This window comes from Chelonia mydas, chromosome 2 (assembly GCF_015237465.2).
Source record: "Chelonia mydas isolate rCheMyd1 chromosome 2, rCheMyd1.pri.v2, whole genome shotgun sequence".
In the NCBI taxonomy this organism is placed as follows: Eukaryota; Metazoa; Chordata; order Testudines; family Cheloniidae; genus Chelonia; species Chelonia mydas.
Genome location: NC_057850.1, coordinates 224,182,769 through 224,197,296, shown reverse-complemented (window position 1 = coordinate 224,197,296; position 14,528 = coordinate 224,182,769). Strand labels below are relative to the sequence as shown.

Here is a 14,528-nt window from a genome sequence, read left to right as displayed (position 1 = left end):
GGTACTCCCAGTCCCCCAGCCTGGGTGTCACAGAGGTACCCGTAGCAATTCAACTAGTGCAGTTTTCTAGGCAAGGAAAGTATGTTGTGTTTGGGGGAAGAGGAGGAAGTGTACAGTTCAGAGCCCAACTCTGCAGGAAATCTGTGTGTGGTAGTGCATAGAGAGGAGTGGCATGCCATGGGTGAAGAGCAGGGCCTAGATAGCTACCTTTAAGTATATCCTCCACAGGGTGGATAAAAATTAATTATTTTAAAAGAACGGGATTTTTTTTATTTCAATTGGATTTTTTTTTATAAAATGTTTTTTGAGGGAAAAAACCCTATTAAAACTATAGCTCAAAGTTATCTCATCATGGAATAGGGATTATAAATTCTAATTCTATAGTATGAGACAATATATTCATATAATGTTTAAGAAAAGTTTTGTAAATGAGTTCCAATAGTTCATGGATTAGGGACCACATTTTATGGGGCTCAACAGGCTTCTGCATAGATTATTTAGGTTAATCTTTCTAGCGGGACTCAGTGCTCAGTCTAGAAGACACCATCAGAGATGCTTAGTTTTGCAGTTTGAGAACTGTGGATTTGTGTCTCCAGAGGTAACATGCTTGTTAACAGCAAAAATGTTTTTAAATAAATAAATAAATAATATAGAGAGGTGAGAAAAAACAGACCTCAGCTCTATTGTCCCTCTGCAAATCTGTGTACACAGAGTCAATCCCTTACCTCTCTCTAAAAGTGCAAAGTTTCAAAAAGTTCAATGAATAGAAGATTGTTGGGGGTGGAACAGATCTGGACAAGGAGAAGAAGTTGGGAGATAAATGTGAGAAGCGAGGGACATATGCTTGTTTTGTTAAAATATTATATGTTTGCTGTTGAAGAAAAAAATCCAGAATACCTAACATTGTTGTTTTAGTTAAATAAAACAATTTAAATGTTTGTCTGGTGATGTTCTCCTCCTAATACAGATGGCAAGAAAATCCTCCAAATATTAATGATTAACCTGTTGAACTGGAGATAGTTCAGTTCCCAATGACTTCATAAATATCTGCTTCAATTACCTTTGGTAAATGAAATAACCAAACAATCATTCATTTTCTGATATAGCTGTAAAACTAATCTGAAAAGTTTTCAAAATAAATCTGTTTAAAAATGTACAATGTGTACCTTCTAAAAATGAAACCTATGTCTATCTCTGAGTTGTGAAGAATATGTATTAAGGTTATAACAACCAACAAGAATGCACTTTTATGTAGAAAAACATGATTAATCACTTCCTTACTAGTGATTCAAATCCAGCCTGATCCTCCAGTCCTCCCCTTGTTACAAAGATGCACTAGGACAGCAAATGCTACATCATCCACTGGGCTGAAGTGGTCTTCATGAAACAGCTCTGCAGTGGACAATGATGGGAAGAGTCCTTCTGCTTCACTGTCACTTCCAGGGAAACATCCACCTCTCAGCTCACTAGTCGGACTGGACACTAAGCCCCTGGATTTCACCATCAGGGCCCAACTTTGGCATTGTATGTCCACAAGGTGAGGGGGGGGCACAGATTTTCCAGACATCAAGTCGTCTACTGACACAGAAATCCAAAAAACAGACTTTGACTCCAACTCAACATTTTATATGATACAAGTATGGTTTTCAGGACAGGATTTGTTCATTGTCTTCCACTCCCTCTGCTGACTCTCCGGAAACAGAGCATAAAGCAATGCAGGCCCTATATAAATATTACCACTCTCTCCCCAACCTTCCATTTCTTGGCAACAAAATAGTAATAAAATAGAGGAAGTTGTAATCATGCTCTTGAGCTTGAACAAAAACATCTAAATATAGATTTGGCACAATCATGACACCTTCAAAGCAGACAAAACTTTGAACAACATCAGGGTGAAAACAAACTCTTACACAATTCTTTCCAATGGTTGGAAAATAGCAGCTTCAGACAACATTTTTGAACCTGGGCATTCAAAGTTGAGCTTCTAAATACATATTTAGGCATATAAATAAATGTGGTGCCAGAGGGGCTGAGCACATGAAAATCGCTCTGAGATCAACGTGAGGTGCTCATCACCTTCAAAAATCAGGCTACTAAATTTAGGTGCTTGAACATTGATTTACAAGATTAACTTGATGCACTCAGATTAGAAAATTTTGGCTAATACTACTAACTGTTACAATGAGAGAAGGTTGCCTTTTACAATCAGTCCAGCCAGAGCTTTCATACAAAGGAAAGTCAGAATTACAAACCCAAATTGGATATTGCCCATTCAGGATTTGCAAGAGTCACAGTCTGATCAAAAACTTAAGAGCCAAATAATAATTTAATAGAAGAAAACAATAAGATGCAGCAGTAACATAATTGCTACTGAAAAGTCATTGGGCTAAATCCTACCCTCTGAAGTCAGTTGAGCTGCATAGGTGTAACCCGGATAGAATTTGCTCTATTCTCTAGCGGGATTAAAGAAGGAACTGTAAAAGCTATAAAAGGTATAACAGAACCTTAGTATAGGTTGCCATTGACTAAAGTTAAATTACAATGGAACACCTACAAAGAAAAGGTACAGAAATTCCAGCATCTACTCATTATGATAGAACACATATTTAAAGTGTTATTAAAGTTGGGATAATGGAGAGGGTTACACATTGTGCAGGTACTTGTGAGCATTTCTTAGTAGAGGTCAATGATCAATTACTGCATGAAGGTACAGTACATGTGATAGATATGAAATACATACACTCTAATAAAATGTCTCTACAATGCTATTCACGAAGCACAAGGTATTAACTGGCCACTGTGGAACTCCGATAATATTTATTTTAAAAGTCCAAAGCCCCTAAAACAATTGAGAATCAAAGCCATTTCAAGAGGGAGAAACTCTAAATAAACTAGACATTAAAAAGCTCTCTTTTCTGGACGTAGTCACTGAAATGCTAGAAAACTTATGTTAAAACTATATATACTGCTGACAAAGGAGCACAGGTCCCGATCCAGCAAAGCTATGGCACTTTTTGCGTACTTACAGTTACATGCATGTGTAAGTGCTTTGGGGATCCAAAATAGTCTCTCCTGTATCAGTGCTGAGACCTGATCCGCTCCCATTGAAATCAACACAAACATCATATCAAAGGGAATAAGACCACTATGAGCAGAGAATACGTTCCCACATATTTGTGTTCTAGTCAATGGAGTCACTATGTTACATAAAGTCTTTCAAACCCAGAATTAATAAATACACTCAGCAAAGCAGATTGCAGAATGCAGATTGCAGAGGGAAAGATATGTGAGGCCAGGCTAAAATGGGCTGTATCAAGGAGGGCCAGAACAAAATTAAGTGAGGTAGTGCTCCATGATTAAACAAACCACACAGCATTCACAAACAGCATCTAACGGCATTTTCTGGTATGTTTCATGATCATTTGCCATAAAGAGCACGGAGACACAGAAACATGAACTTCATGTGGCTTCTCCATACATTTCAGGGTGGAAAGAAATCTCATGGGTGGATGTTAGTTCCTTTTTGTTTCTGTAATGCTCTAGTTTGGTAATACTGACATTTGCCAATTGGGGAACAACAAGTTAGATTCCACTGCCTCCCCCCCCCCCGCCCCCATTCTCAGCCCCATCTCTAATTAGCCCTTCAGTGATCTGATGATATCTCACACTGTTGGCAAGTTAGTACTAGATGAGAAGGAATGCTATTTGCTCACATCCTAAAATCCTCTTCTTTGTGCCTCCCCATCTCCTCTCCCCAAACATTGCTTTAAATGAAGTTTTGCTATAAGCTGTCTGAGTTTTAGAGTGTTGTTATGACCTACTTAAATTTCATCACTGAGCAATGATAAGCCTGGTACTATTTTGAGTCTATTTTAAACTCTGGCTTCAGGTTAAATTAGTGGGGGGGGGGGGGGGACCAGGGATAGAATTAGATAGGAATTACTCCCAAAAGAAATGAAAATTACCCTAGTCATTTTGATTTGTATCATATTCAACTTACCACTGTGGGAAAGGAAGTATGAAAAAGCAAGAGGTCTACTTTAAGACAGACTGCTCTCAACTGTCTGTATTTTAGTAACAGTTTCTATTAACCTAAATGATTTCTAGGTGTATACATATAGGTAATTATACTTGGGGTTAAGATTTGGGGTGAAGATGTGTGAGGCTTTGAAAACAGAACCTTATTGTGGTTTTATCATTAGTTCATCCAAGCTGAGGTCAGGGTTCATCATTGCTCCACCCATAAAGACTGACAGACACAGCTGAGTTTCTAATTTCTCTAGAAGAAGACATTGTTAAGCTGGTGACTGTCTGTCAGTGGCCTTTAAGATAGGAAGATATCTTACCTTTGGATGGGGTAACATCTTAATAGGGCAATAATTCTGAAAGAGTATAGGCATGCAGTTGTGTATGCGAAATGCACACGCATAAGCCCATGCACATAAACTTATGCACATGCATAAGCCTAATCATGTATACAGTTTTGAATATTATATCTGCAACAGAATTAGCTATTTGTGTGTACACTTGCTTGAGTGACTGAAGTAACTGTTTCAGAGTAGCAGCTGAGTTAGTCTGTATCCGCAAAAAGAAAAGGAGTACTTGTGGCACCTTAGAGGCTAACAAATTTATTTGAGCATAAGTTTTCGTGAGCTACAGCTCACTTCATCGGATGCATGCAGTGGAAAATACAGTGGGGAGATTTTTATATACACAGAGAACATGAAACAATGGGTGTTACCTTACACACTGTAACAAGCGCGATCAGGTAACGTGAGCTATTACCAGCAGGAGAGCAGCGGGTGGGGGGACCTTTTGTAGTGATAATCAAGGTGGGCCATTTCCAGCAGTTGACAAGAAGTGGGGGCGGGAATAAACATGGGGAAATAGTTTTACTTTGTGTAATGACACATCTACTCCCAGTCTTTATTCAAGCCTAAGTTAATTGTATCCAGTTTGCAAATTAATTCCAATTCAGCAGTCTCTCGTTAGAGTCTGTTTTTGAAGTTTTTTTGTTGAAGAATTGCCACTTTTAGAGCTGTAATCGAGTGACCAAAGAGATTGAAGTGTTCTCCGACTGAAGTTTGAATGTTATAATTCTTGAGGTCTGATGTGTGTCCATTTATTATTTTACGTAGAGATTGTCCAGTTTGGCCAATGTAAATGGCAGAGGGGCGTTGCTGGCACATGATGGCATATATCACATTGGTAGATGTGCAGGTGAACGAGCCTCTGATAGTGTGGCTGATGTGAGTAGGCCCTGTGATGGTGTCCCGTGAATAGATACGTGGATACAGCTGGCAACGGGCTTTGTTGCAAGGATAGGTTCCTGGGTTAGTGTTTTTGTTGTGTGGTGTGTGGTTGTTGGTGAGTATTTGCTTCAGGCTGGGGGGCTGTCTGTAAGCAAGGACTGGCCTGTCTCCCAGGATCTGTGAGAGTGATGGGTCGTCCTTCAGGATAGGTTGTAGATCCTTGATAATGCGTTGGAGAGGTTTTAGTTGGGGGCTGAAGCTGATGGCTAGTGGCGTTCTGTTATTTTCTTTGTTGGGCCTGTCCTGTAGTAGGTAACTTCTGGGTACTCTTCTGGCTATGTCAGTCTGTTTCTTCACTTCAGTAGGTGGGTATTGTAGTTGTAAGAATGCTTGATAGAGATCTTGTAGGTGTTTGTCTCTGTCTGAGGGGTTGGAGCAAATGCGGTTGTATCTTACCGCTTGGCTGTAGACAATGGATCATGTGGTGTGGTCTGGATGAAAGCTGGAGGCATGTAGGTGAGCATAGAGATCAGTACGTTTCTGGTATAGGGTGGTGTTTATGTGACCATCGCTTATTGGCACCATAGTGTCCAGGAAATGGATCTCTTGTGTGGACTGGTCCAGGCTGAGGTTGATGGTGGGATGGAAATTGTTGAAATCATGTTGGAATTCCTCAAGGGCTTTTTTTCCCATGGGTCCAGATGATGAAGATGTCATCAATGTAGCGCAAATAGAGTAGGGGCAGTAGGGGACGAGAGCTGAGGAAGCGTTCTTCTAAGTCAGCCATAAAAATGTTGGCATACTGTGGGGCCATGCGGGTACCCATAGCAGTGCCGCTGATTTGAAGGTATACATTGTCCCCAAATGTGAAATAGTTATGGGTGAGGACAAAGTCACAAAGTTCAGCCACCAGGTTTGCCATGACATTATCGGGGATACTGGTCCAGCAATGCCCCTCTGCCATGTACATTGGCCAAACTGGACAATCTCTACGTAAAATAATAAATGGACACAAATCAGACCTCAAGAATTATAACATTCAAACTTCAGTCGGAGAACACTTCAGTCTCTTTGGTCACTCGATTACAGCTCTAAAAGTGGCAATTCTTCAACAAAAAAACTTCAAAAACAGACTAACGAGAGACTGCTGAATTGGAATTAATTTGCAAACTGGATACAGTTAACTTAGGCTTGAAAGTTAGGGACTGGGAGTGGACGTGTCATTACACAAAGTAAAACTATTTCCCCATGTTTATCCTCCCTCCCCCACTGTTCCTCACACGTTCTTGTCAACTGCTGGAAATGGCCCACCTTGATTGTCACTACAAAAGCTCCCCCCCCACGCCGCTCTGCTGCTGGTAATAGCTCACGTTACCTGATCACTCTTGTTACAGTGTGTATGGTAACACCCATTGTTTCATGTTCTCTGTGTATATAAAATCTCCCCACTGTATTTTCCACTGCATGCATCCGATGAAGTGAGCTGTAGCTCATGAAAGCTTATGCTCAAATAAATTTGTTAGCCTCTAAGGTACCACAAGTACTCCTTTTCTTTTTTCTTTTTTTGAAGTAACTGTGTGAAAAACTGAATGCCTACGCTTTCCGAAATGGGCCCATCAATGTACCTTTTGTCCTCTGCTCTCAATCTGGTGACTCTAATAACATTTTCACCTTAAAAATCACTCTTGCAGATCACTTAGATATACAGTCAGCTTGTTATGTATGAAACACATAGGGCATGGTTTAACACCAGTGGGAGCCATCATGCTCCAAGTCTGACAGATTGCAGCTTAGAGAGGTTTTGAAACTGCGGCTGTGATGGAGTCTTCTTTCTGCAGGTGTACTTACAGTCCTAACCAGCAAAACTGTTCAGGGCATCAGATAGTCTAGTGAACCCAGAGGGCCTTTTCTCTCAGAAACACAGTCAAATGTTTCAACCTGGAAGAAGTTTTCTATCTGCTTTGTGAAGAAAACCAGCTTGATTCAGACATGCTCTGTGTAGCATGTTTCTCTCAGAGTGGCGTCGATTTCCAGTAGATAGCTGCACAAGACTCAATAGTACTTTGGGAAACACTAACTCCAGTTCCAAGACTGCACCCTTTTAAGCTTTGTAAGAGCGCAGAGGAAGAACAGCACAGTTTCTCAGGGAAGTGTGGCAGGCAGTTCTATATACGGCCTAGTTCACCATGGGATTGCAGTTCTCATTTCCAGCGGATACCTCGGATACACAGGCTACATCTGCTACCTCCTTCACAGTCCCTCAAGTCCATTCCCCTCAAAGTATTCCAATGAAATTGCAATTTTTGAATCTCATGGAGTTTCCATGAGTCCCCTGGGGTTTTCACAAAACTGTAGGATATGGCCCCTACAGTCCATTAATGTTTTGCTTTACATTAATTTACCTGTGTAATAAACTAAATTACCCAAATGACAATTTTTAAAAGTCTGATTTACTTTTCATCATTAATTATATTTGTTGACAGCTTGGACAAGGGACAATAGTCAGTTCCACTGTGCCTTATAGTCAACTCCAAATTTAGAGCCAGTCACAAGTCTGATGCAAATGATGCAAGGGAATGTTTACAGAGAACAAGATGGTTTCAGAGTAATTTTTAAAAAGTCAGTGAACTATAACTACTGATCTTACTGCAGGTTTTGTAGAAACATGTTACAAAACCTGAATTTAGAGACTCAAATCAACCTGATAGTGTGTGTGTCTAATCTGGGACAAACACCTTTGTATATCAGCAATATTTCAAACCACACATTTAGAAAAAATGATAATACAATTAAGGGGAGAAAGTAGGAAAAGTAAGGATGTAAATAAACGGAGGTGAGTTCCTTAAAGGGAATTCTAAGTACTACTTATATAGGACATGTGTTGGCTTTACTGCTAAACCCAAGTATCAGTAATGGACACCTGCATTTCTCTATTTGATTTTTCGTTTACAAATATCATTAACTCACAGAAATAAGGTATAACCTTTAATGCAAAAGAAACAGAAGTTACCAAACATATGTACTGCCTAATATTTTGTTTCTTTTGCTAATTTAAGATGAAATATTAATCAGCAAAGTCTCCTAAGGCCTAATGAGAAAAAAGTAACACAGACAAGCAACTCAAGCAGTGCAACAGGTTTGAATGTTTGAGTATTAGCTAAAGGTTAATCTAATAATAAAAATTGTTCTATCCCCTTCTAAATAGCAATATTTTGAAACGGTTGTTTGTCAATTAATATAAATTATACCAAAACACTGGAACACACTTTGATGGAATAAAAATTACAATAAGAGTCTCCTAATTCTGACTGATCGTATTTTCAGAAAAGAAACATTTTCAAGGCTTCTTGTGGGAATACTTCAACAATTAGTAACCCCTGACTTAGACAACCGGAAGCTTTAATTGTTCAGCTAACTTCCAAAAGAACATTTTTTTCAGTTCACTGAACTTATTTCATATTCATTGTGATTATCTTAAAACACACATATACCCAAATCTTACATTTAAGAACCCTGACCACTGATCTATGCATTTCTAGTCAGCAAAATGACGCTCTATACAAACACAAATATAGAAAAAAGATAGTATAAGACAATTGATCTGAAGCCTTTTGAAAAGAACCCTGTCTGCTGAAAGACGAAGTTGCAAGGGACAACAGTTCTGCCCTCTAGTGGAGATCCTTCCTATTCATCAGCAGCACAAATATTTCAAATTTAATTCCACAACCAGGAATGTTTTTGTTTGTTTACAGCCAAACACATTTGCTATAAAATTACTGATCGCTAAACATCAGACCTCAAGGCTACTAGACAAATGATTATTATCTCAGGAAGTTTGAAGGGACTAGTTCTGAACTGCTGGCAAAAGCTATACAAAACCATGGCTCAGCAAACTGTGGGTCAGTTTTATATGAAATCATGATGTTCATTTGATAACATTCCATAAAATCGTCTCTTTAATCCAGGTATTCAAGAACCTATACCACATGTATTGTTTGAATTCCTTTCTATTTTTATTTCATTTCAATTACAAGAATGTATTTTACTCCTGAGAATGTAAATAATTCACAGCCCAGACACAAACTATAATCAAACTCCCATTAAGCATTTGCAGTTACTGCAAAGATTTTTGGTTCAGTTTAAAATTTAGAAGACTACATTTAAACGTGTCTGAGGGGCATGCTATTGACCTTAGTGTATAAGTAAAACTTCTAAATGGCACTTTTTACATTTCAGACCACATTAACTGAAGTTGAATACAGATGTTCATTTTCAAAATGGTATTTCTTGGACATATGGATATAAAAATTCATGGAATAACTTTCAAAATATATTTTTTGTTGCATTCAGGTCTCCTTGTTCTGCAAAACAGCACTCTCTACTTGCTGTAAGAAATATAGTTTATTAATCTATTGTGCTTCTCTATCGAAGAAAGAAAGAACCATACATATTAAGGCTGAATGAATTTCAGTTTCTATTATTGAATTTCAGCAGCATGCTTGTGACAGTAACATCATATTTTCAGAAACAGGATTTTAAAAGGTAACAAACCTCACAACAAGCTGCCTGTCAAAAATTGTCATTTAAAATTTCCATTTTACTGTTATGAGAGAAGATTATCTCTTACAGATTATTTCATCAGGACTTGTTTAAACACAAAAATAAAATTCACCTGTATAATAATCATCTTGGTACTTTACACCATAGACCATATTCAAAGCTTAAATATTTTTCCTTAACCTGTTAAGACACACCACATTAATAAACCAATAAAAGATTAATGAGCAGATGATATGCCATTCTATTTAGTGCTGAGATAGACTTTATTAAAATAATGCAACTCTAAAGCCTAAATCGGCAATGAATGTCCAGCAGTGTACACTGATCATTCACTTCATCAATAGACTGTATTTAATCAAGAAATTATTGACACTTCTTCTGCACAAACACACCTACAGTGGAAGATTAATGAACTTCACGTGCTCAGATACGGCCTTACATCTTTTTTTTTTCAGAGCCCCACCTCTTTCCTTTATTTTCTCTAGTGATTTACTGTAAATAATATTAGTGTATGTTTCCTAAAGGCAAAGCCCTAGAAATGGCAGCACCAGGTTGGACACATACATGCTGAACAGGAGTATATTAAAACCTTCCTTCTGGGTTTTCCCTGAACTGACATAAGAGCCCTCAGCAACCTGCTGGGCTACCTTGTCATTTAGCAATTCCTGAACTCAGCGGTAAGCCCTCCTTGTCTGGCATAGCCCTAAGAGGATGTTTTTAAAACTCCTACATCTATCCTGTTCGAGTAACTCAACTCTTCACATTTGTATCAAACCTTCTGTGCAAAATGGGGTTAGTTTTCTTACAGACTATTTGTAGATGGGCTACAGGACCCAGTTTGGGGTTAACTTTTTGGGTGGCAGGAGAGGGAAAGTAAAGTGTCCTTATGTCTCTAAAGATGGATGTTTAATGATAATACAATACTTGCATTTCCAAACCTAACCCATAATGTTAAACACAGCAGCTTTCAATTGTTATTCTTAGCCTCCTAATATGCTAAAAAATGTTCACCCCACCCGATTCATCACCCAACTTTTCCCAAGCATGCCAAGATTTCCCTGGCAGTTCCCCCTATGGATTACATGCATGCAGAGGTCTATGAGATATGATGACCAGGAAGGGGACCACGTTTTGGGAAAGACTGGGTAGCTGATGAGAATCCACTACATGTGGCTGGTCTGATGCACTTACAGGTGTCTCTAGGAAAGTTTTGAACTAGAGGACCCTAAAAGGGTTACAAGCAAACGTGGTCAGCCCATGGTGCCAGGGAAAGGGCTGGTGCTAAGCACCTGCCAGTACCTGATCTAATGTGTGCTGAAGAGGGGAGGTAAAGTTTACCAGGGACATTTATAACCTAGTTTTGAGAGGTAAGGAGCAACCTCAACTCCAGCTGAAGTCAGAGGGAGCTGCAGTTGCTCAGCACCTCTGAAAATCAGGACATAAGTGAAGACAACACCCATTACTAGAGACCACATGGAGAAAGCAGCCTATTTAGTAACAGCAAGGAACCCGCTGAGCCCAGGGGAGAACAGGGGCTCGCTTTTGCAAGCCGCTGGCCATACAGAGCTGAGCGAAGGGCCAGAGCGGGGAAGTGGCAATTATTGCTGCGCTTTACAAAGGCAGGGTCTCTCCGAAAGGCGATGGGGGCCGGGTCACAGGTCCCCGGAGACTCAGGCTCCCTGAGTGTTCAGCCCAGTTCGGGGACTACTTAAGGCCATTCTGCCTTTGCAGCGCGGCTCTCCCACCGCCCAAGTATCGTGCCTGGGACTGAGACTCCTGGGGCCCGCCCTAGTGAGAAGTTGGGACTCGGGAGAGGAAGATCCCCCCCGGACCCTCAGCTGAGCGGCTCCCGATTTACCCACAATAAACCCGGGAAGAGGGGGCGGGGAGGTCGCAGTTCCATGAGCTACAAGGCAGCGATCTTCCCACGGGCCCAGGGGGAAGGGGCAAAGCGCCGCATCTCACTGCAGACACCATCTTCCTCGGCCGTTCAGCAACGGGAGGGTGGGGGGGCTTGAGCGGGGGCTGGCCTCACACAGCACTGGCGCCTGGGGGGAGGGGTGGGATCAGAGGCCACGGTCGGGGGCTGCCGATCGGCGTGTGCTTGGCCGGGTGCCTCGCCCACCCCCAGCGGCCGCTCCCCCCACCTCCAGAGCAGCCCCGCCGAGGGAACTTCAGCAGCAGCCCTTACCCTGAGGTCGCCGCGCCGCCTCCCCGTCCACGAGCTGGAAGCGGGCTGCCAAGCACTGGGCAAGGAAGAGCGCTGCAGCCGCTAAGTGGCCGTGCCTCGGGCTCGCCATCGCCCCGCGCCTGCCGGGCTCGCTCGCTGCGCCGCTCGCCTGCGGGGGGGCCCCGGGAGCGTCCTGCAGATCCCACTGCTAGCCGCGGCCGGGACGCCTCTGGTTCGCATCGGCTCCCCTCCAGCCGCGGGGAGACGCCTGGCTCGGTCCCTCCGGCGGGAGCAGCCCCAAGAACGCAGCAGCTGGCGAGGACAAGCCCAGCTCCGGCCGCCAAGCGCCCAACTCTCCCTCCTTGCGGCGGCGGCTGGCCGGACCCCCGCTGCCCGCCCAGTGGGAGGGGGGCTGGTGGCTCCTGTCCACGCGCAGTTCAAGGCAAAACCTCCCCCCTGCCAGTCAGCGCCGGCACGGGAGCGACCCAGCTCTGCGCGGCTCGAGGGGAGGAGGAAACAAAATAAGTTTCTCCCCCCACCCCCGGCTGGGCGTCTTGTTGCTCCAGCCCCGTGGGCTCAGGCCAGACAGGCAGAGCCCGCTCCTCGCAGCGGGCGGCGCAGCCCCGGCGAAGGCGCGGGATGGGGGTCCCAGCGAGGAGCCCCGCAGGCGAAGCCGGTGTCTGGCGGGGCCAGCCGCGCGGGGAACTAGTTTGGGGCTGGCGCGGGCGCCTGGCCCTACGTGGGGAGCGCGCGCCGCCGGCTGGGTGCCCCGAGCGGCCCCGCGCCCCTTTCTCGGGGCCAGGCTGCCGGAAACGACCCGCCCAATTGCTGCACTTTCCTGGGGCTGAGATAGCGAGAGAGAGGGGGGCCCCCCGACCCCCTGCTCCTCGGGAGGGGCGGCTGGAGCTCCGCGCCCAGCGCCCCCCAGCCCACGTCGGGCGAGCCCAGCTCCGCCCTGGCGCCCGGGTTGCCCGAGGGCACCGCTCTCCCGGCCCCCAGCAAACACAGCGGGGGGTTCTGCGCGGAGCAGCGTGTCCGTAGGCAGCGTTCGTGTGGGAGAGGGAGAGGGAGAGGGAGCGGGGGGGGGGGGGGGGGTTGGTGGAGGATGGAGAAAGGGAATCAAATTAAAAAAGGATTTGTGCTTAGACGGGAGGATAAAGAGGCATTTTGGTTATTGGTGGGAGGAATGTCCCTGAACCGCCCCCCCCCCCCCCAACTCAGTGAGTTTTTCATGGTCCTGCTGCTGCCATCTAAAGTGCAAAGAAGAGTATTAGTTAGAGAAACTGGCTTGGTCCTGAGTTTTGCTTATGTCAGTTTCTGGCATTTAGATCAGCTGGAGATCGGGAAAGAGGGTTGGAGAATAAGCGGTGTTCAAGGGAAAGGAATAGTGACAATCTGCTCCCTAGAGCTATTTGATAGCCAGGAGGTGGCTGAAAGAGCAGCAGCCAGTGTAAGTGGGGAAGGTCACGGTATGGCTCTGGAAAGTATCACTGTAGCCAACCAGAGCCCCTTCCATTTAACCCTTACACTGGTGAGTACTGGAAATATCGCACAAAGTCTATGGAACAGGGATCCTGATTTTTATAAATGCCTCTGCTCAAAATGCTTTTTTTTTCCTTTGTGCAAAGCAGATGCATATGGAATATTTCATCCCAAGAAACACTTTTAATGAGGAGGTGTCACTAGTAATGCTTTCTGGACAAGTCAGCCCCTTTTGATGCAAAGTAAATGGTTGTGATAGATGTTCCGTACTAAACAGTATCGGAACTACGGTTTATACATTGCAAGGCTTTATCCACGTGATTAATTTAATGCACTCTGAATAATCCTATCCCGTACATAAATGTTTGAAGGATCAAGGGTCCATGCGAGTTAAACTAGCGGAAGGCACATATGACTGTATCAGGCACACAAATGAAATAGAGACCAGTTTGTGCTAGAACTCACCCGGTTGTATTAACCAGTTAAGCAGACAATTGCTATAGCAATTCTCATGGAGAAACCTTAATATGCCACAAACCCTTTCAACCCATGATAATTAAATAGGGCTGCTGCGCTTCAAAAATAAATTAACTATTAATATGTAACCACTAAAAGAAGTAGCCATGAGATTTTATCTTCATGTAATTTATACCACTGTTTGTGAGATTAAAAATGTATTGGCTCTCTTACAATTGTTTTACCCTTTAATGTCTTGACACATTAATGCATAAAGCATACCAAAACACTCATGTCTTAATGTATATTTTCCGTATAAGCAGAACTTTGCACAGTCATTCGCTATGAAATAGACTATATATCTGACACAGATAAATACGCTTGGGTCCATTGTGTTCGTCCTTCTTAAGGGTCTTTATTATTTGCAGGAGATTAGCAGAAAGATTTATCAATCAGTCCAGATATTATTTGCTAACAAATAATTTTAGAAATGCTGTCAGTGTACTGGAAAGAGAAACTGAAGAGGAGAGAATGTGCTAAATTGAAGACTAGGGTGACATTTTCGCTCCATTGAAATCAATGGTAGTTTTGCCATTTAGTCCAGTGGG

General features: G+C 43.0%; 1 protein-coding gene across 1 annotated transcript in view; it reads right to left on the bottom strand.

Moving 5' to 3' along the window:
- PLXDC2 (plexin domain containing 2) overlaps positions 1-12,918 on the bottom strand; it is a 393,218-nt gene extending 380,300 nt beyond the window's left edge. Inside the window, exon 1 of the mRNA XM_037890821.2 lies at positions 12,004-12,918. Within this exon, the coding sequence (XP_037746749.1) occupies positions 12,004-12,112 (109 nt within the window). The 5' untranslated portion in view covers positions 12,113-12,918. The remainder of the gene's footprint in view (positions 1-12,003) is intronic.
- Positions 12,919-14,528: the final 1,610 nt, after the last annotated feature.